General features: G+C 41.2%; 2 protein-coding genes across 2 annotated transcripts in view; one reads left to right on the top strand and one right to left on the bottom strand.

Annotated features, from left to right (window-relative positions):
* Positions 1-24,077, top strand: part of LOC109621731 (ras-interacting protein RIP3) — a 1,021,901-nt gene that overhangs the window by 17,389 nt on the left and 980,435 nt on the right. The gene's annotated exons all lie outside the window — the stretch shown is intronic.
* On the bottom strand, positions 14,811-18,498 carry LOC134286013 (uncharacterized). The gene is made up of 2 exons (XM_062847573.1): positions 15,084-18,498; positions 14,811-14,983 (listed from the first exon to the last, which is right to left on the bottom strand). Exons 1-2 carry the CDS (start codon positions 18,496-18,498, stop codon positions 14,811-14,813), a joined length of 3,588 nt encoding a protein of 1,195 aa, XP_062703557.1.

Genomic DNA, 24,077 nt, shown 5'->3' with positions numbered 1-24,077 from the left:
GTTGGGGTAACTGAGGTGTCTGACCACTTTCACTGTTCGTATAATAAATACGGGACTGAGAATGTCCTCTATATGGTCTTCTACCACGTGAAGAATAGAAATTTGCACTATGTCCTCGGTTTTGATATCGGCCTTGGAAATTTCCACGAGAATTGCCTCTGAAATTTCCACGATAGTTACCTCTGTTTCCTCTATAGTGGCCTCTGTCGAAAAAACTTCTATCTCCTCTGATGTGTCCACGATGTACTTGACCTCGTTGGACAAACATCAGTTGAGAGTGGTTGGCATTAGAAGAACTTTTCTCATTTTCTACAGTTTTCTCGATGGCCGCAGACAAGGTTTTAAATTCTGCTGCCTTTAATAAGATTTTTGTTTCTGGGTTTTTCACTCCTGTGTAAAGAGCTTTTACCCCTTGTTTAATTGCCATTTTTTGGGCTGTATCAACTGGTATTTTCTCAGCAATGTATGCTCTTTCGAGCTGCTGAGTGAGTTTCTCGACGCTATCTGTAAATTTGTTAATGTCTCCTATTTGTTTCAAATCTTGAAGCTTTGCAACAAAAACATCAGGTGATGTTTTTGATGTACATTTTGCTTCTAATTCATTGATTATCTCATCGAAATTTCGTGGATTTTCACCTACTGCTGCTCTTGCTTTTCCAGATAGTTTCGATAGTACTACCTGTACGGCTGCAACGGTATTATCATTAGTCAGAATTGTCTTTCCTGCTTTAAGAGCAGAGATAAAGCTTGATAAATTATCATTTGATCCATCGTATGATGGAATCAAAGATGAGATTGTTTTGATTGTTTCAATAATATTAGCCATTTCTTCCTCCTGATATTCTTCTTCTAACTCTTCTTTTTCCCCTTCTACTCTGTCTTCTTCTTCTACTTCTTCTTCTTCTTCTTTTTCGATTGTTCCTGCTTCTTCTACTTTACTTTCTTCTACCCCTGATTCTAGTGCTGTCCGTGAAATTCCTAATTGTTCGTTCTCGTTTAGTAATGTCAATGATTGGTTGATTTTTCCACAAATTTCTGTACCCTTTTTTATAACTGCCTCATTTTGCAGATCTTTATTAGTTTTTAGAATGTTTTTAAGCCTTTTCTTCAAATCACTTAAATATTTTACCTTTTGTAGTCGCGTTTCCTCTGAAAATCGGTTGTACTTTTTCAAACTTTCCAAATATTTATTAGAAATTTCATTTATTTGGAAAAATTCGTCCATTGAAATTAATTAAAATCTTCTATGAGGTAAATTGAAGGAGGTTTCCATGTTTAATTTTACCTTATCTTGAAGTCGGAGCAGGATCAGGTGACACCCAGCTGGCACGGCCCCTATTGTCGCTAGGTCGTTGGTATCTTATTTTTGTTGCTCGAGGTTTAATGCTTGCCTTCAGTTGCATAGCCAGCATTTTAACCTCATCCACTGGTATTTTTACGCGTGCGCCCCACTGGCGCATGTTTTCGTCTGAACGGTTGACGTTTAGTGGTATATATTCAATACCATCTTTTTTCACTTTTTGTCCAGTAGATTTTTGTGTGGTTTTTACTTTTTCAATTACACTTTTTAGTTTTTGTTCACTTGTCGGTGCACCTTTTACTTGTTGTTCATTTCTTGGTCCGAATTTTCTTACGAGTTCTTCTCTTTTTCGGCTTACTTCTTCTAATATTAGGCCATGGTAAGCCTGCACATTTGAGGTACGATTTTTCTTCATTTCACTTTATTTTTCTTTGTCAATGTTTTAAACTTTGCTTAATGTTTCTGAGGATTTGCATCCTTTTTCGAAAGCTCTGCGCCTGACGTGTTTTGCGTGCCATTTGTAGGCAGTCACAGATAGTTGTATAATATTAAGAGCAAGAAGGATCCACAATTTTATGGCATGTTCTTCATGCAGGATACTGTGATCTTCTAGCTGGTTCACTATATTCACTTGTGGGTCGCCGCTGATTGATGTTGTTTTGGACTGTTGTTTTCCCATCACGAGTTACGCAATCACTTTGAAAATTTCAGCAAGCGTTCCTTAACGAATCACACAGTCACAGAATTTTCCTCGGAGAAGGTTCGGCCACTTGGCACGGTCAGCCATGTAATGCTGTGTCTTATTGAACAGCACTCGGCGGTGATATCGATTAAGAACGACGTTATGCGTTGAGGTCCGAAGACCAAATTGAACTGATTTATTCGGCCTGGGAAGACCCCTTTTATAGGGCCAGCCAGACTGCCAAAAGTATATCATACAATGTGTTTACATAGAACCTTATGGAAGTTTCCTGGAGTGATTTATGCTTAGGTCAGCGGACGACGCGTCGTCGTCGTCTCGATCGAACCGTCGTATGCTCATATCGATTTGGCGAGCGATACATTGTTGTAATTAATTTGCAAACGTAAGCGTTGGGATACGAACGATAGCACGTTCGTCGCGTATGTAGAATTGGCTCGTTTTGCACTACAAGAGTGGTTTGTTTCAAAATGCAGTTACGCCCTTTTGAAAAGTTGGTGCCGAGGTTGACGTCTTCTGCAAAGATGTAGCATTTTTGATTTCAAACAATTTTCCTGAAGATGTCAATGTTGTAATTTTCACACCAATCTAGATAGAGGCCTGTATTTAAAAATTAACCCACCCCAAAATCCAGTTTTTTAAGCAAAACTTACATTTGTTGAATTTCTAGACCGATATAATGTTCTGCAAATTATAAAATTAGTCACGTAAAATAATGTAAAATTACACGACTTATATACGTAAAATCTAAAAAAATGTTTTGTTTTTTTCGTGATTTTGAACGAAAATTGTTGAATATCTTTGAAATTCGCAATTTAAACATCATAGTGTTGTGGATAAAAGTTGTGGAGTATTGCTCAAACTATATTCTAACGGTTTTTCAGACAATTTTTCGGTGTAATTTTGTGGACATCGAAGTAAATTTCTGCGAAAATGCTTAAAAAAACACAAAATGGATTTGATACACCTCTAAATCTCCATCAATTTGGCTCATTTTCGGACTGACGACTTGTTTTTGCATGTGAATTTAGAATTTGATGTTTGACGGAGATTCGGAGAAAACGCACACGAGACGCGAAATGAGACAAGACATAACACTTATCGTTCTTACAATCGTCAAGAAAAGATTAAAATTACCTTTACGTCGACCGGTTTCGGGCGTGATCTAGCCCATCTACAGGACAATGACGATTGTAAGAACGATAAGTGTTATGTCTTGTCTCATTTCGCGTCTCGTGTGTGTCGTGAAGTTCTTACGTTAGCAAAAACTGTAAAAGTTAATCGGAGAAAACAGTTTTAAAGTGAACAGGTCTACTACAAGTACGAAGAAAATACCCGCAATTATGTTCATAGAAATCTATTCAGAAACTCGCTCAATAATCCTCTGAACCTTTCTTCTTAAATTTCTCGGATAATATCGCTCAAAATTTCTTCATCAACCAGGATTCGGCCAAAAAATCACTCAATGACATCCATTTTAACATCTTCTGAAAACTTTATCAATGATTTTCCAAGATATTCCATCAATGTGTTCCAAGGGGATGGCCAAACAAAGAAACTATTAAAGACAAATTCGTTAGTATCCCAAGATGGCCCCGCAATATTGGCCGACTTTTGCATCAACTCGAGATTTTAAATGTACAAATCTCATGATAAGCATTTTAAAATTATCGATGATTACTTCTTCTTGAATCCTAATCATTAACCTATTCTCTAAGCACTGGTATACAAAGTGCGCAAATAACTGCTAACGGAGAATTGAAAATTTTCCCGATTTTTTCAATACACATACAAAGTACTTGAGATCTAGGGTTTTTTTACTATGAAAACTCGTTTTCCCTAAAAAAGCTACCCGTAGCTATTTCTAAATGTTGTACATGCGTCTCTATTAATGAAATTGAACTATTCTCAGTTGTAAGGTTTTCCAAATCTCTGAATTGTTAAGTTTTTTCTTTGGAGTAATGCAATTAACTACAGAAAAATAGATTGAATTGAATTGAATCATACAAAGGAAGGAAGTATTATAAAAAGCATAATTTCAATAATTTTGATCTGAACATCTGAACATAGCATCTGATTTTAGCTTCGAGGTGGAGGCATCTTGAACATATATATTTACTTTTCGATACAGTAACTGTATTGTTTAACCGTTTTTCGGGTTGGATCACAACAAAAGTGAGAAATACTCACAGTTTATCATGTGTAGATGATGCCATCAAGATTTCATCAGAATCGGTTTAGTAATAACGGAGATATCTCCAACGTGAAAAATTTAGATTTTGGGAATCTTGTACGAACAAAGAATAAAAATAACAAATGTTTTACATATACCTATGTAACGCTTGAGTTAGAAATATTGAATCGATTACAATGATTTTTTTCTGTAGGTATGTACATAGAAATATTGTATTAAAATTTCATTCGATTTGGTCAAACGGATAAAAAGTTTTGGTCGTATATGTAGCCAGAAGTTACAATCTGCAAAATTGTTTTATTGTATTGTGACATTCAAAGTTTTCAAACTTTGAAAGTGTTAAGCCAAAATGGCTCAAACTTTGATTGAAAACATGTTATTATTTTATTGAGAATCGCATCAGTATTGACAGTTTTATAGTTGAAATAGTGCAAACGGACTTTCAAATAGTTAAGAAGTGCCTAAAATTCACTCTGAAGCGGTTTGAGTTTTGAATTTTGCAAAAATAAGCACTTAACCGATTTCAATGGAAATTTTACCACTTAATATTGATTGTGTTGAAAACTTATAGTCAAATTTTCAGACGTTTTGACACACTAACAGTAAAGTTATAGCCTGAAACCTGAAATATTTTCAGAATGAGTGTACAAGATTCCAAAAATCTAATATTCTCGTCGGAGGGTATCGTCAGAGATATCTCCGTTAATACTTACCCGATTCCGATGAAATTTGTGTGGGATCTACACATAATATACTGCTGCTGGTTGAAAAATCAGCCGTTTTGATGCATGCAGTCAAATGTCATACACTATTTTCCGTGGTGCAATTTGAGTCGGGACAACCTTTATGCAAAACTGTTATTGCTCAACAGCACAATTGTGCTGGTTCATCACGAATGAGTTACATACATTGTTTCTTGAATGTTGGGTAAAGGGCCCAGAACATTTATTTATTTTCTATCATCAGATTTCAATTCGATATTGTGACGTAAATTTAAGGAAAGAAAATAAATTCATTTTCTGGACCCTTTATCCAACATTCAAGGAACAAACACTTCCCAAATGATACGAACTAGTTTACTCTTTGTTGGTGATGTTAATGATCATCAACTTCAGCATCAGATACGAACAAAATTCAGGAACTATTTGCGGTTACTCTTTCAATACTGGGAAGAATGAAACACACACAGCCACACATCCCGGCAAACGAACCCCAAATGTATTGTGATTCTTTTCGGATTAAATTGATAAAGGAAATAAAGCATTCCAGTGAAATGTGTTTCCTTCTCCTGTGGCAAGGTCCTATCCACCACCACCACTGGCACTGATGCTGTTTTACCTGTTTCGTTTGTTTGTTTGAAGTTCGTTCTCCTCCTAGTTCGTTCTAGTTGGATGTTTTCGTTATTGGTGTGAGGACGAAGAATAAACGAAATGGACGAGCACAAAGAGGGTACCTACGGGCAAAGCATTATCATGCAAGTTTGATACGAAACAAACCCAGAGTGATGGAATGGAAGGGTCCAAGACCCAAAGCGAAGCTGTCGGTGCCTACACTATCAGCTGGCCACCTATTTCGATCTAGAAGATAGGCGAGATCACGTCGTCGTTTGGATCGACCATCCCCAGAGGGTATCGAATAAAAAGGTTAGCCTGTAAGAAGTCAAAAGAGGGTCCTCTTCTAATATTAGAACGTGTGCACATCAACCAGTGGACCTACCGTATGCGTGATAATGTTTGCACCATCGTACAAATAAGGTACATATATCACCTGTACACACAATGTCTTGGTTTTTATTGCATGTACGTAAGCTCTAACTCATATCACAGTAGGTTGCGGGTAAAAAAATCCGATTTCTTAAGTTTAAAATTTGCACCATGTAGGGGTAGCAGCGGTAGTCGGGACTTGTCCACGCGCAAATGTTAAAAAAGACATTTCAGGAGTGTTCAGGAGATCCGTAAAACAGTCTTAGACCGAAAAAAAGCAAGGGCAACTATTCCCGAAGGTGTCCACTGGTCGTCCAAGGTTAACATGGATTAAGAAAGCTATCGCTGCCACCAAAAATAAGATTTGGGTGAATTATATGCGCTCAATAAGAAAAATGGCAAAGAAACGCGAAATCAGCGACTTAACGGCATGGCATTTCGAAAAGGAAAATTACGGTGGCCTTTATGATCCTTCGACCATAGAAAAAAAAACTTACATTATTACCAATGGCATCCAGGAGCTACGAGTAGCGCCATATAAGAAAGTCTTGAATTTGCCCGAACGCAACCTCCGTTTTTTTCGATTTCCGAAAAACTATCGATCCGTACCAAATTCCAGAATCAATAGTTATTATAACTTTTGTTTGTGTGCCAATGTCTACACCATTATGCAATGTCAAAATAAAAAAATAAATTTAAAAATTATTAATCTTGACTTTGACACTACCACGGATACTTTTCGACATTTGCGCGTGGACAAATCACGAGCTAGGTTGCCACTTAGTCATTATGCAAGTGTAAAACTAAGATAATCAACACTTTTTATTCACAGCTTACTAGGATATGAGTAATAGCTTGAATTCCTGCAAAAAAAAACAATACATTGTCTTCACAAGTCAAACTGGAATTTTATTTGACGATGGTGCAAACATTATCACGCATACGGTATGTGGCCACTTGACGAAGAATTCTTCGAAAAGAGGTGCTTGGGGACGACAACGACGACGTAAGCAAATGGACTGGACACACATGGCTGAACGCCTGAACCCTTTTTCGGTGCGGCTATGTTCTAGCTGGGTTCTCCCCTCCTACCTCGAGTTGGTAAACGCTTCCTATACAGTGATAGTGTCTTGTTTCCTGACCAGTCGAACTATAAGTGAAGACGTATTTGCTCTGGTCTCAGCTGTGTTTTACCCACTATCAATGCCATGCCATCCGGCGACGACGACAGTAAAGGGCAAGGTTTCCTGATACAATTTTTGCACAGGCGACCAGCGCAGCAGTGGTGTACTTTTCGGGGATTGGATTTATCTCCGACTAGGGTATAATCCACAAATCCCGCAAGCTACGACACTGAATCGCTCCTCCAGCAGTCTGTTGCAATCTCACTACGCAGCAGAAGAAGAGCCAGAAACAACGAACGAAGGTCCGTAGATGGCAGAAAGCAACAAGACAAGAAAATGAGGAAAATTCCGACAGTGCCAGTGCCACACAACAATACCTACTGTAACATTGCCTGGCTCTCTCATTCAGTATGGAAGGAAGAGCCAACAGAACTCCGAACAGAACAGAAGCGGCAGATGTCAAATATAGTGGAAAAGAAGTCTCTTTTATTGCCCCCGTGTAGGGTAGCGAGCCACTTGGGCAGTGGACGGTATTTTGGGCACTTTTCACAATAATTCAGTAAATTCCAAACCAATTGACTTGAAATTTTCTTCACGGCTAGATACTATACGTATCTCATTGCATTCCAAAAATTGTGTCAATTGGTTCAAAATTAGCTGAGTTATAGTAGAAAAGTGCAAAAAATAGGACTCCTGTCGAGATGGTCCCACTTCCCTATATGCCGGACCGTCCGTTCATTGCAATTGGGCTGAAGTTGGTTTAACAGCGCTCTCTTGAATCCCGATCAGAATTGGATAACTGGATAAATGGTTCCACTTGAATGAGTACAAATTTGTGTTGGATTAATTTTTGGCATAATTGGGTTTTTTAAATTAAGAAAAAAGTATTGATTTCTTGATTTTATACAAAAGTGCACCTTTTTCTGAGCCACTATGATTTTTTTTTCAGATTTTTAGAACCTTATCTTGGTACCTAAAATCAATTTCAAAGAGATTTTTTGAAATCCTCTTTTGACAGCTGAGCAACTGTTTGACAGCTCTGCCCAGTCAAACTGCGACGAGGGGTAATTCGACAAATTGGTCCCATACAAACTTCAAATTGATTTTTAAATAGGTTCCCGGGCACCATAATTCATGAAAATTTGGATTTCAGCTCAGTTTGACATGCAGATTCAGGATATCGAATTATCTCAACATTTTTAAAGAAGCCAATTGCGAAAACAAAACCACACGAGTTTTTATTCCCGAACAGGTGAAAATGTTCTCAAGCTCCGGTTGTTCACGACTTTATTTCTGCGACTACTCAGTCACATTTTTCGCAAAATTATACCAGTGTCGAGGAAACTAGTGGTGGTGATTCATAGCTCAATAACATAAAATACAGTGGAGATATGAGGCTGTTCTAGGATTGACCAATGACCAAAACCAATAAATGAAATCTCGTCATCCTGTGATCGTAAATTGGGTTTTTAAATTTTGAAAATTGTATTGATTTTTTAAGGTGAATATATGACGCAGCCACACCTCGAATTTCCAAAAACACAAATCTAAAAAAACCGAATGTTGGTTTGAGTTGAAAAGTTGATCGATTGGTTACCCGCTGGTGGTAAACAATCGATCAACTTTTCAGCTCAAACCGACATTCGGTTCTTCAGATTTGTGCTTTTGAAAATTCGAGGTGTGGCTTCGTTATATATTCACCTTAATTTTATACAAATTGTTCCCATACAAACTTCAAATTGATTTTTAAATAGGTTCCCGGCCACCAAAATTCATGAAAATTTAGATTTCGGCTCAGTTCGGCATGCAGATTCAGAATATGGAATTATCTCAACATCACTAAAGAAGCCAATTGTTATCCCTTTGTTACAGTGCTTGCAAAATGAAGCGTTTTCCCCTCGACGAATCAAAATTTGCTCCTCTTTGACCGACGCTGTTCAACCCAGAGCGGTAGCTGTATACCTTCATTGGCTAACATGCTTCAGAAGCAAGTGGGAGCATGAGCAATCAATTTTATTACTGAGAGTGAGAAACGGTGCTTCATATGCGTAGTGGCTCTCTGAATCTTTCTCTTCGCCGGCGTATACGGCAATGAATATACTAAGTTTTTATCCCGTTATTACAGTGCAAATAACTTAAACTCAAATCAAATCGATTACAATCGTCATGTACAACTTTCCCATACCAACAGAATGATTGTTTTTACAAGTTGTGAGCAACAAATAAAACCACTGAATCATTTCCTTATCTTCACACTCACCGCAGCAGCTGAGCATGAACGATCACTAGTCAGTTTGCTTCACAAGCGAACCGACCGATGAGGAACAGCAGTCGCAGTTGGTTCGGGTTTTCTTCGCTCACTTTGCGTATTCGTTCGTAGTGGTTGCTGGCGCTGATAACTGGTCGTTTGCTTCATATTCACTCAATTTCAAGCGCTGCTTTGTTAGGTTAGGTATCTTTATTAGAGAGATTTTCAGCCCGTGGCTGGTTCATCTCTTAAAAATTATCCCTTTGTGGATAACCGGGCATTTTTAGTTTTTGTGTTGTAAGTGTGAATTGGTGATGTTATATTTTGATGTGAATTTGTAATGTTCTATTTATTTTTCGTTGTGAAAAGTATAATGAGCATTTGTAGGGTTCAATATTATTCACGTAACACGTATTTATAAAGGAATTCCAGAAAGAAACCCTGACGGACTTTCTGGTAAAATCCTGCTAGTGTAGGGTCTAGATTCACTCCCTTCCACGCGGAATATGCAGCATCTCATCCAAATCGTTGTTGTGTCGGAAATATTTGCTAGATCTATGAACCCTGCTTTTGTTCCTCTAGCACGGTTATCCAGATGCCTTCTAGATTCAACTTGCTTTTCTAATAATCCGAAGTAATTTTCAACGACTTCACGGAACCACAAGCTTCCAGTGAACTTGAACAGTGTGTACCTAGCATAAGTTCTTGGGTTACGTGCATAGTCTTCGACAAAGTTAATCAGGACAAGAATAGTTGTCCGATAATGAACTAGTTGAATCAAGGTTTATTCGCTAGGTGACTCTAGTGAGTCTGTGAGTCTTAGAAATTCTAAACTTCCGTGTCTTAAAAATCAGATCACCTCAAAAAATTTCGTTGCGGCAAAGAAGAGTAGGATATAAGGAGCTATCCGATGATGAGTTATTGTATTCCGCGTTTACAAGGATATCAAAAGCAATCCGATAATGAATTAATTGATTCTAGGTTTATTTGATACTGAGTCCAATTGTCCAATTGTCCATTAGCAAAGCACAAAAATTTGAGGCTAATCTCCGACTCATATAGACAAGACTGACGCAATCCTCCAACGGCTGAGTGCTGCCCTGGCAACGTCCTTGCGCCAGTTGAGGGATGGGAAGGGTAGATTAGTTTGACACTACTTTGCAGAAGACCATGTTTGCCTAAAAATCATTCGGAGGAGCAGTATGCATCTGTCCTTGTAAATATCCTGGATCAGGATCATTGTGCAATGAAGTATGATATCTGACGCTGTGAATTTTATATACATATCTAATATGTAGTAGGTAAATGATATAAAAAATATAAACAATATCTGCTAGCAAAAACCTATGACGCAGTAAAAGTTTTTTTTTTTATAAAATGAAAACTAAACATTTATTCAGTGGGCAAAATGAGAAAGTATTTTCCTGTTTTTAGTCAAAATCACAATAAGAGTTTAATATACTCTAATAATATAGAGTTCCAAAGATGAGCAACATGGGCGATGCTAAGCTAATGTCATGCTCACTCCAAATGGTATGATTCATCCCCCAGTCAAAACCACTAACCAAGCTGTATGATGAAAAACTAATATTTGGAATTATGTTTCCCAACTTTCCAATCTCCGGTGAAAAATACTTAGACAAAGACTCGGAGCGACTCCGTATTTTCCTTCCGGGAACATTAACGAGCACTAAATCCAAAAAAGGTACACAAGTTAGTTTATATTTCCCTATCCACACATTCCCCAAGATCCAGTTCCTACTCGAAAGAAAAAACGAAACAAAACAAAATGTTCCACATACATTTTCCTTTCACATGCAGACAGGCAGGCAGGCTGAAGGCAGACAGCATGCCTGGAGGTGGTCTTTTGTTTCGCCACTGACTGCTGGCTGTTCGGGCCCCCAGAGCACCCCAATCTCCAAGTCGACTCTTGATTATGGAGGGAGTATTGTAGAAGTAGCAACCTACAACAACGACGACGACGTATTCCGTATTTGCCGCCTTGGCCGGAGCGAGCGAGCGCAGGGAATCTAGGATAAGTAAATAAAGAGTTCCGAAACAAAAGCAAAGATCCTCTCGGCTCTCGGTCTGCCTTCCCGTCTAAATATTCAAGTAGCAGATTCAAGGAAGGAGTTCATTTCCACCCGGGACGAGACCGGGAAAGAGGAACCAGATTACACAGAATGGCAACACAGAAACGGCAACCGAATTGGAATTTGCTCTGTTGCAAATGATACACAGCGCGGTGGTGATTAGTGTAATCTACTTAGAAGTTTTCCCGACCAAGGCGAATGCTGTTTGGTTGATACCTACCTATGTTTGTGAATGTGGCCACATTTGTTAAGTGGCAGCAGCCGTCGAGTTTGCCAAATTCGATGACAGCCAAGACGACAAGGAAGACGGGAGCGATTTGAGGCTTATCATAATTCACAATGTTTGAACGCTGTTCAACCGTGCAGGAAAATGGTAATTCAAAACTTATTTCGCACGGTGGAGCAGTGGAGAGATGGAAAATGGAGCGGAGAAGAAGCAGATCCAAGAACTGACTGACTGGACATCGTACCGGTAACCAAAGGAAGCAACAACAGCAGTGTTGCAGAGTCTTGCTTCCCGAGCAGAATGAAGTGACTGCATAATGGCTTATTTAGGACTTCTTTGTATTCTTCTTGACGTAACGACCTCACTAGGTCAACCGAACGGTAACAATAATGCAAAGGTTTTCGGTCAGAGTTAATCAAATAAAGAGTGCACTCACCAAGTGTAGCATAACTAAACGTTAAAAAACTGTAGAAGTTAGATTTTACAAAGATAATGAATTCTGATAAAGTATTTGAATTTTTCATTCAGTACCCCACAAACTCTCTTTACGTTCTCATCATACGTAAAATTATCAGAAAGATTGCATGTTTTAAAAAGAAAATCGTGTTAAGTACTGTTCCTTTTAATTCCACTAAAAACTTGCATCCTTTGACAGATACGTATTTTGACCTCAATTATAAGGTCGTCTTCAGTGTTTAACACGCCCAGGTTCATCATCATTCCATGTTTTGATATAGAATTTCAACCAGATATACTCTCGCTTCTTGTACTGGATAACGCAGCGAGCAGCGGCGAAGAGAAAATCGGATGGTTCCCACGACGGTAAGTAGTCTTCTTACTTTCAGGCACGTTTCCCAAGGATGGCACTCGGATGGCGGCAAACACTACTCTGGTAAGTAATTCACACGCGAAATACTTAACGAAAACTCACTTTATTACTTTTAACTTCTCTTCTATTTCAACTTAAACTTTAACAAAACTTCACTTTCTCTAACTACTTCTAATTTTCACTTTGTTTTGGCTACACCTATTCGTTGACGTCCGATGTCCACCTTTGCAGCACAAAAAGAGAGCTTCCACCTGTCACAGTGTTCCTTTTATAATCAAGGTCCAGCGGAAGAAGGTGCGCCGCCATGCTACCATCCGCAAGATGTAGCTCCAAAATATATTCGATTTTGAACGAGGGGACTGTTGATGTTGTAACCGAACAGTTCACATATAGGTGGCTCATGATTCAAATTCGTGGATAGGGTTCACGAACATGCTGGCCCCTCAGGAACGCTGTTTCTGGCACTTCAATGGCAACGACGAAATCAATTTCCATTCCGCTTCTCATTTGGGTATCATTTGGTTTTCCGTGCAGGTGTCGATCGTTCTTCGTTGGTCCATGCAGCATAATCGATGGATGGGTGGTCGATGAAAGATGACAGCTCGATGAATGAATAGACGTCAAAGCGACGATTGGTGGTGACGTGATGACAACAAACATGATGGAGTTGATCTGTAAACATTAGACCCGGTAGCGGGTTTTGATAAATTGGATTAGATTGGACAGGTGCTTACCTTGTCCCCTCTAATGAAGGGCATTTAAATTCTCATTGTAGGTTTCTGGATCTGAAGAGCGTTGGATTGCTGGCATTCCGATTGAAGAGCTGATGCGGTTCATTTCCTTCGTTGTTTGGTCTGGAGATGTCGGTAGGAGGCAAATTTTTGATACAGGGCGCACATATCGACCAGTGGGAGTCTGAACCGTCACAACTCGGATTACTCCGTCGGAACCTGGATGTACCTCATGAATTCTCGCCATCGACCAGTGCATTGGGGCTGCATTTTCGTCGCGCAGTATGACAAGTTGATCCTTCGCAAGTGGCACGGGAGGATTGCACCATCTTGCGCGCGGTTGAAGAGTGGATAAGTATTCCTGGTGCCACCGCTTCCAAAGGTCCTGGAATAGCTTCTGTACCTGTTGCCATCTGTGAAGCCGATTCATTGGAATACTGCTGAGGTCCTTGTCTGGAACAGTTTTCAGCAGCGATCCCGTCAAGAAATGCCCCGGAGTGAGAGGTTCATAGTCGGATGGGTCATCGCTGAGAGGTACGATAGGGCGTGAATTTAAGCAGCATTCGATTTGACACAGTAATGTTTCCATGTCATCAATGGCGAGTTTGTGAGTTCCGACGACACGTACGAAGTGTTTTTGAGCAGACCAAATAGCGGATTCCCAAAGACCTCCGAAGTGGGAAGCTTTTGGGGGATTGAAGAACCAGCGAATTCCTTGGTTAGTGCATTCCTGGGCGATAGAGTTTCGGTGTGCTGTGCTGTTGACAAGGTCACGCAGCTCTCTCGCGGCGCCGACGAAGTTTCTGCCGTTGTCGCTGTGCAATTCGGAACACAATCCACGGCGAGATACGAATCGACGGAATGCTTGTATGAATTTGGAAGTGCTTAGGTCTGCTACAAGCTCTATATGTACTGCCTTTGTGCTGAAGCAGATAAAGATAGCGACGTAGGCCTTTCTTGGAGATGCTCTTCGATGAGTGGGTGCTAGTAGGATGGGTCCCCAATAGTCCACTCCTGTGATAGTGAAAGGGCGACTCGCCGTGATTCTGGATGCTGGAAGCTCAGCCATGAACTGCTGTAACAACCTTGGACGTGCTCGGCAGCAGGTAATGCAATTATGGGTGACCCGTTTGGCTAATTTCCTGGCCCCTATAACCCAGTACCGTTGTCGCAGCAGGTTCACCAGCAATTGTGTTGCAGCATGGAGGTGCCTTTCATGGTAGCTGCGGACTAAAAGTAGCGAAATGGGGTGCGATGATGGTAGAAGAATTGGGTGTTTAGTGTCGTACGGCATCCCAGACTTTCCAAGTCGACCACCGACCCGTATTAGTCGCTCCGTTGACAAGAAGGGATGGAACCATTTCAGGCGAGATTTCGAGGCGACAGGTAATGAATTTTCGAGCTGTTTCCACTCCTCTGGAAATGATTGTTGCTGGACAAGGCGTAGCATTATGGTTTCGGCTTCGCTTAGCTCGTCAATCTGTAGAGCCGTCGATGGTGAGTCTCTGCTGGGTAATTTCTGGCAATTGTGAATAAAACGCCGGCAAAATGCAACAATTCGAACCAAACGTTGGTAGTTAGAAGTTCTTTCGGCAAGCTGGTCAGCAAATGATGGTTCAGTGGAGGCCAATGCGGTTGCAATCGATGTTCTACGAGCTTCAATCATCGCTTCTGAAGGACGATTATCGGTGGTCTCGGGTATTGGCCAGCAGGATTGTTGTTGTTGGAGCCATTTTGGTCCGTGCCACCAGAGATCGGTATCCAGTATAACGTCTGCAGGGAGCCCTCGTGAAACGCAATCTGCTGGATTCTCCACTCCGGCCACATGATTCCATCTGCAGTTTTTGGTGGCAAGTTGAATCTTTGATGTTCGGTTAGCCACGAATGTAGTCCACACGGAAGGTGAAGCGTTCAGCCAGGAGAGCACAATGGTACTGTCCACCCAGAAGAAACATTCTGCGTCGATCTGCAAGGATGACTTCACTTTTTCGTACAATTCCGCAGCCACCAATGCTCCGCATAGTTCGAGACGAGGAATGCTGGTTCGCTTTAGAGGGGCCACCCTAGACTTCGACGTTAGAAGAGCAACTTTGATCGAACCGACAGCATCAATGGACCTTATGTAGGCGCAGGCACCGTAGGCAATCTGGGAGGCATCCGAGAATATGTGGATTTGCACTGTTTCAGCACATGGAAGTAAAATGCATCGCTCGATACGAAGATTGTTGAGCATCGGTAGTAGTTCCTGGTACCTTTTCCAATGTGCTCGGTATTCCGATGGCAACTCTCGATCCCAACTCCATGGCGTTCCATTGTCGTCCTTCAGTGTCCATAGGTTTTGCATGAAAACCTTCGCGGTTGTTACCACGGGTCCCACTAAACCGAGCGGGTCGTACAGTCGAGCGATGAGGGACAACGTTTGCCGTTTAGTAAGGGGCTGGTCGGTCCTCTCCGGTGGCAGTTCAATTCGGTATCGCAAACAGTCCGTCGCGGGTTCCCAATGCAGCCCGAGAGTTTTAATCACCTGGTCCTGGTCAAGCTCGACGGAAGGTTTTACAGCTCGATTTTCATTGGGAATACCTTCAAGAACGGATTCGTCATTCGACGCCCATTTCCGTAATTGGAATCCACCCTTTGCCAGAAGAGCTTCTAGCTGGTCTCGGAGTTTGATGACTTCTGCTGCATTTCGACCACCGGAAAAGAGATCATCAACGTAGAAGTCCTTTTTCAAAACTGATGCAGCTATCGGGAATTGTGAGCCTTCATCATCCGCCAGTTGTTTTAACACCCGAGTGGCTAGGAACGGCGCACTAGCTGTTCCATACGTAACGGTCTTCAACTCATACGTTTCCATGGGTTGGTCGGGAGCTGGTTTCCACACGATGAGTTGCATTGGGGTGTCTCTGGGGTCCACGATAACTTGCCTATACATCATTTTGATATCTGCGACGATCATGATCTGATGTTTCCTAGATCGCATCGTAATTGATCGAATGTCCTCCTGCACTGTTGGCCCGACCATAAGCGCGTCGTTTAATGAGGGTCCTGTTGGCGTCTTACAGGACGCATCGAAGACGACCCGCAATTTCGTAGTGCTGCTGTCTTCCCGTACCACAGCATGGTGAGGAAGATAATAGTGATTGATAGATGGGTCCTCATAGTCGTGGATGCGCTGCATATGTCCGAGGTCTCTATATTCGTCGATGAATTCCTTGTATTGTTGGCGAAACTCCGGGTTGCGGTCAAGTCGATTTGTCAGAAAGTGTAGACGGCGAACGGCAGTGCGACGGTTGTCGCTGACGTGGGGTAGAATCTCGGTTTTGAACGGCAATCTTACGACATACCTGCCCTCTGATGTGCGGGATACAGTCTGCAGGAAATAGTCCTCAGTGGCTTGTTCTTCGACAGAGTATGATGTAGAGACACTTTCTTCTATTGTCCAAAATTTTTCCATCAGCCGGTGGACATCAGCTACGGTGGCGAGGTTAGCGACGACAGGCGAGGTGGATACGCTAGTTGAGGATTTTCCCGACACCACCCAACCAAAAGCAGAATTGATAAGCACCGGAAGATGATCACCCAAGGAAATCCGTCCAGGAACACGAAACAATTCGAAGAATATTTCCGCGCCGATAATAATGTCAATGGGATTGGTATTGTCAAACGACGGATCTGCTAGTTGCAAGCCTGGTGGCAGGTCCCAGGTCGAAGTATCGACCGCAGCTGCTGGTAAATCAATTGTAACCCTTGGTAGGACGAGGAATTCAACATCGGCGGAATAGGCTCCAACACGGGAACGAACGGTGGACGTAAACTTCTGTCTTGCATGTGTGGCTGCCTGTCCGATCCCACTGATTGGTAGGTGGATGCGTTTCCGTTGCGCCTTGATGTGTTGTGAAAAACTCTCAGTTACAAAGCAACATTCGCTGCCTGAATCCAAGAGGGCTCGACCAACGTGTTCAACGCCATTGTCATCGACGAGAATAATAACGGCAGTGGCCAGGAGGACGGTTTTCTGGCAGTGACCAGTGGAGGCACAACTGATCGATTCGGCAAGGTTCGCGGATACCGAGGTAGTCGGAGAATCGCTGACCGGAGTAGTAACGACGGGTGGCTTGGATTGCATTGAATTGGCAGGCTTCGGGGTAGAGGATGACGAATCGTTTGCGCAAAGTAGGCTATGATGTCTGCCGCGACACTTACGGCAATTGGTAGATGATGAGCACTCCTTGGATTGGTGACCCTTTCTAAGGCAGTTTCGACAGAGTTGGTGCCGACGAACTTCCTTTTCCTTCTCCTCGGCTGACATCTTAGAAAAGCTTTGGCACATGTAGAGCGGATGATGTTCTGAACATGCGATGCACTTACGAGGGTTGACCTGGCTGGCTCCATGGCTAGAGACGGTCCGTTGAACTGGTTTCTTCTGCTGGGTGAAGAGTTGAAGGTCGATAGGCTTCGAATTGATGGACTGAAGGACAGTCACACGACGCTGAAGAAACGTGATCAAGTCCTTGAAGATGACAGCTCCTTTGGAAGAAGAGTACTCCTCCCAGTCCCTTCGGGTGGTTGGGTCAAGGCGCAAACTGAGCATCCGAATTAACAACACGTCCCAGAATTCCGTACGTTCGCCAAGCTGCTGGAGCACCTTCACATTGGCTTCAAATTTTTCCACAAGGCTGTGGAGTTCTGCTGCAGATTCACGTTTCAGAGGAGAAAAGTCGAACAGTGCATCTACATACGACTGTTTTAGTCGTGCTGGATTTTGGAAGTGATTCAATAGCAGTTTCCATGCTACCGGATAATTGTTCGCGCTGATAGGGATTGTTTGTATTAGTTGAAGTGCGGCACTCGACAGCGACGACCGTAAGTAATAAAATTTCTGGATATTGGAAAGCCCCGTAGCAGAATGGACGAGCGAAATATACAGGTCGTGAAAGTTTAGCCAATTTTCCAATTTCCCGTCGAAGACCGGCAGTTTTACATCCGGCAATCGCACCTGCGATGCCGACGAAGGGAAATGCGTTTCTGAATGAGTTGGAGAACTTGGGTACTGGTTAATTGGCATTTTATTATGGGCCAGCAAGAAGCCCTTGACCTGATAATACGTCGTTTCAAGAGTGGTTCGATCCTTCAGGTGTGTGTCCAGGGACGTTTCGTCGAGCGACTCCAGTTCGTTCTGAACGGTACTATAATCCGACCAAAGTTTGGTTAGATTTTCCAAACGGACCGGAACCTCGTTGAGCTGAGTTTCTTCGTCGAAGTCATCGACGAACACCTTGATGTTGTTAAGCGATGTCATTAGGCTCTTCAATCTCAGCTTGAGAGCCTTTATGCGGCGCTCGGTGGACATGATGGAATCTGGGGACAAAACCTCAGCGTAGCACACACAGATAGAAAGGTGAAGTTGATGGAGATATAATTACCTTCTTGAGGCAATTTTATTGCCTTGAACAATCAAATTCAGCTGAACTGCAACCGATCCAGGGGGAAAGATGGCGGGTCCGTTGGGGAACCTTCCCGAAGGTTCTAGAGGCTGTGATAGCGGCTCACAGAATGCAGAATCACCGGAATAGCGGAGGTCAACGCATCCGGCTCGAAGGACCAATGGATAACGCAGCGAGCAGCGGCGAAGAGAAAATCGGATGGTTCCCACGACGGTAAGTAGTCTTCTTACTTTCAGGCACGTTTCCCAAGGATGGCACTCGGATGGCGGCAAACACTACTCTGGTAAGTAATTCACACGCGAAATACTTAACGAAAACTCACTTTATTACTTTTAACTTCTCTTCTATTTCAACTTAAACTTTAACAAAACTTCACTTTCTCTAACTACTTCTAATTTTCACTTTGTTTTGGCTACACCTATTCGTTGACGTCCGATGTCCACCTTTGCAGCACAAAAAGAGAGCTTCCACCTGTCACAGTGTTCCTTTTATAATCAAGGTCCAGCGGAAGAAGGTGCGCCGCCATGCTACCATCCGCAAGATGTAGCTCCAAAATATATTCGATTTTGAACGAGGGGACTGTTGATGTTGTAACCGAACAGTTCACATATAGGTGGCTCATGATTCAAATTCGTGGATAGGGTTCACGAACATGTACTGTTTCATGATTTTGTACTGTTTGTACTGTTTCATGATTTTTTATTCGTGAACAATATGTGGGCTCTTTTGACTACATGAAAAATGATAAACCACCCAAAAATTCAGTTTTTGTTCGATCTACCATGCTGCTGAGAATTGCATACAAAAGGCTGAAATAATAATTCGACTATTATTCAAACGCCATCATTTCGAAAGGAGCCGCTCCCAAGATCAACCCAAACTACCAAGTTTATGCTACACTGAAATAAATTTTGTTGTCGTTTCCACCGAATCCATGGTAGAATTAAGAACTGTTCCAACAATTTTCAACCGAATGCAAAATTCTGTTAATTGTACTGAACCATTGTCAATATTACCATGCGTGTATTACTGTTGACCTAAAACATTCTTGGTTCTACTATTTGGGCATTGTAATTTCGACCATATAGACTTGAATGTTGCGCGTCTTATATAAACATGGTCAAAAATACAATGTCAAAATAGTAACATCAAGAATGTTTTTAGTCAATGGTACTTCACGCATGGTTATATTGACAATGTTTCAGTACAATTAACAGAATTTTGCATTCGGTTGAAAATTGTTGGTACAGTTCTTAATTTTACCATGGATTCGGTGGTAACAACAACAAAATTTATTTCAGTGTATGCTTTATCGATGAGCCACATAATAACGATAATGTATCTAAAAAGAGAAACCTAAATTTAACCCACTGACGTCTAAGGTGCCTTACAATTGTAATTTTCATGAAAAAAATATCAACAGTCAAGTTTCAATAAAATAAACATGATTTCACAAAAAAAAACTTGGAAGTCTATGGTTCTAGTTCCAAAAAATACCTTCAATGTAGATCCTCGACATCTGATATTTTTTCAAGCGCTATTTAAGCGCAAATTGTATACCATCATTATATTCTGATCCGTATATATACAAAACATCTACAGTTAGTGAAAGGGAGGACAACTACTGTAGAAAAAAAAAATGACTGTCAGATGACATCAAAGATATCTTAAAGCATCAAAAAGCCTATTTCTTCCTGTTTCTCTATTTTTCTTTAACTCTCTCACTCTCAAACTGTAATTCACTCTCGGAAGGAATCCTTGAAAGCCACAAAAGAAATCCTGTACAGAATCCCTGATAGGATCCTTAAAGAAGTCACGGAAGGAATCCCGGCTGGAAGCTCAACAGTACTCCCTGAAGAAATCCCGGGAGGAATGTCAAAATGCGGGTAGAATCTTTGGAGGAATCCCAGCAGGGATCCTGACACGAATACCTCAAAGAATCCCGCAAGATTTTAAAAATTCACAGAAATCTTTGAAAAATACAAGTTGAAATTCCTGGAGCATAAAGGAATCCTTTACGAAATCCCAGAAGGAATCTTTTAAAGAACTCCAGCAGTAATCCCTAAAGAAATGATGACTAGAACACTTGAAAGAAACCTTTCAAGATTTAATTAAATTAATTAATTATCGATTTTTGCGGCTTAACCAACCGAATGGAAGTTTTACTTTATTCCAAAAGCTAGACTTTACATATACTGGCGTGAGTGAGAAATGGACAAATTGAGGTGAAATTTGCGAAAAAGTTACTCGTCCTCTCGGTGAGACTCGAACTCACGACTCCTGGTTAAGCCGCAAAAATCGATAATTAATTAATTTAATTATGTCATCGAGCAACGGACTCATGTTCCGTAACCGGTCGTTTGAGAACGTCGCGACCCATTGGAAGCTTTCCGCTCACCGCGCGATCTCTTCGACACAGTCGTCGATGAGTGGTGTGTGGACTTCCAACACACAAAAAACAATGCGCTCTCGCCTAGGCTTTACATATACAATATATGCGTAGTGTGGATGTACATCTCATTCCATCCGAAAGGGGTGCAATCTGTGGAAAAGATAACCTCGGAATTTTGTGTTGAACTTGAATTCAGGTTAGCAGCTACGTCTTCGAGTCTTCTCGTGGCGTAGCGGCAACGCGCCTGTCTAGTTAGTAGGAGTCGTGAGTTCGAGTCTCACCGAGAGGACGAGTAACTTTTTCGCAAATTTCACCTCAATTTGTCCATTTCTCACTCACGCCAGTATATGTAAAGTCTAGCTTTCAAGATTTGCCAAAACAATCCCGGTAGAAATTCCTGAAGGAATCCCGGGAGGATTTACTGAAGGAATTTTGAGAGGCATATCTGGTGAAACCTTTGTAGGAAACCCTAAAATAATCACAGAAGAAATCCCGGGAGGAATTGCTGTATAAATCCCGAGAGGAATGCCTGAAAAACTCCCGAAAAGCCAGCAAGTATCCCGGGACGTTACCTGAAAGAATTTCACTAGGTTTCTCTGAATATATTTCGACAGAACACTTTGAAAGTATACTAGGATGAATCTGTGAAGTAATTCCAGCAGAAATCCATGAAAGAATACTGGCTAGAATTTCTTTTAAAATCTTTTCAAGATTTTCTAAAGCGACTGGCAAAAATCCCTGATGTTATTCGTGAAGGAATCCCGTAAAGAATACCTGATGGAATCCTTAGAAGGATCATGACAGGAATGCCGGCTCGAAGCTGAGCAGGAATTCCTGCAAGAACCATAGAAGATGTCTCTTTTGATCTAGGATTACCTGAAAAAAATCTCGGCAGAAATCTATTTATTATTTATTTTTTCATCAATATTTTTTTCATATTTTTTTTTCGGGAGGAATCCATTAAGGAATCACAGCAGGAATCCTCGAATGAATCTTTGAAGGAATTCCAGCACAAATCCCTGAGAGAATGCAGAAAATAATAACTAAAAGAATCCTTTCAGGATTTTCCTAAGTAACCCCTGCAAAAATCCCTGAAGAGAATTTCGGAACAATCCGTACAACAATTCCGGGAGCAATATCTGATAGAATCCCGAGAGGAAACCTGGAAAGATTCTCGAAAGGAATGCCTGAAGAAATCCCGGAAAGAATTCCCGAAGGTATCTCGAAAAAAAAACTCATCTAATCTCAATTCTTCACTCTACTGTCTAACCTCTACCTTACTGTCTTCTCTGCCCTCTATCCCAACCCTCTATCATAACCTTCAACCCTACCATCTGCCCTACTCTCTACCTTATCCTCTACCATAACTACTGCCTTATCCTTTACCGTACCCTCTACTCTAACTCTTCACCATAATTTCTATTTTGTTCTTAATTGTACCGTCTACCCTACGCTCTACCCTAACCCTTCTTCTACCCTCAACCCTACTCACCATCCTACACTCTTCTCTACCGTCTACCTTAACATACTACTCCATCCCGTCCCTCTACTCTATCCTTCAGCCAAACCCTCTACCCGACCGTCTGCTCAACCGTTTACCGTACCTGCTACCCTACCATCTACACTGACCCTCTACCCTTTTACTCATCAAGCCCAATCGATAGATACCCATATTGTATCGTATCATAGCTCAAACTGCCATACCGAGGCCGCCATCTTGGGTATGGTCTGCCATTTTGGATTTCAAAATGGCGTCAAATATCGATAATTGACTTCTACTCATAAAACCCGATCCATAGATACCCATATTGAATGATGGTATTATAGCTCAAACTACTATTCTGTGGTCGCCATCTTGGATTTCAAAATGACGTCGGATATACATTTTTGACTTCTACTCATCAAGCCCGGTCGATAGATATCCGTATTGCATGATATCATAGCTCAAACTATCATTCCGTGGCCGCCATCTTGAATTCCAATACCTCTACTACCACCTCCACATCCTAAGGAATGTGTATGCCAAATACGATTGAAATTTCTTGACGCATTCCAGAGTTATGCCAGAACATACATACATGATACATATATACATAAGTACATACATATGAACATAGAAATAGACAAACATATAAACATACAACAATACATACATCGACTTTTGTATGTATTGATTAACAACTCTGCCGAAGAAAGGAACTAGAAATTATTACCCATTGTTAAGATTCCAGGGAAATCAATTATTTTCGCATTGGAAACAAAGCTCATATATCGTGACAATATGTAATCTTTGCAGCATCGTTTACGCCACTTAGTGAACCAGTCACAAACTATATTGTCCACTATGAGCAAGGTATGGATGTGGAGAACCTCTTCTCTGAAGAAAGTATTCTAAAATTTTGCATAACTCTGGAGATACTCGCATCAAAAGGACTGTCCTATTTATAGGACGCTAGGCGTTTTGGGCATCGTCCTATAGATAGGACGCTGGGCGGATATGGGGCAGTGTTGGAAATACTCACTTGCAAGAGTGATACTCACTTGCTGCTATCTCAGTCCAGAAGCATGCTATCAAAAAATGATGTTTGAAAGGCTTTTAGATTGTAGTCTACAGGGGATAGACAAAATGATCGGGACAGGCAAAATTTCCACTTTTCAAAAAATGTCCAATTAGCTGTAACTTTTCGATAAGTGCATCAAATATTCTAAAATTTTCACTGTAAGTTGATCAACTAGTTGTGTATTAGTGGACAAAATTTGGAAAAGATCGGGTTATTCTGCACGACGTTATAAGCATTTTAGAAAAAGGTAGAATTATCCGATAGACAACTTTGAGCTGTTATATCTCCGGATTCAATGAACCGAATGCAATAAAATTTTGTCCATTTATGACTCATATAATGATTTCTGGAAAACGTTTGACATAACTTGAAGTTATTGACGAGAGAAAAAGTTATAGCGATTTCATTAATTTTATGATTTTTTAGTAAAGGGTGATACGGTCAAAATTTGGTCACACAATTTTTTTCATAACTTTAGACTGCGTAAACCAAAACAGCTGAATTTTGGACCAGTAATGCTACATTATATGTA

Source organism: Aedes albopictus, chromosome 2 (assembly GCF_035046485.1).
Source record: "Aedes albopictus strain Foshan chromosome 2, AalbF5, whole genome shotgun sequence".
NCBI lineage: Eukaryota > Metazoa > Arthropoda > Insecta > Diptera > Culicidae > Aedes > Aedes albopictus.
Note: the sequence above shows the minus strand (reverse complement) of the source record. Positions and strands in the feature narration are given on the sequence as shown.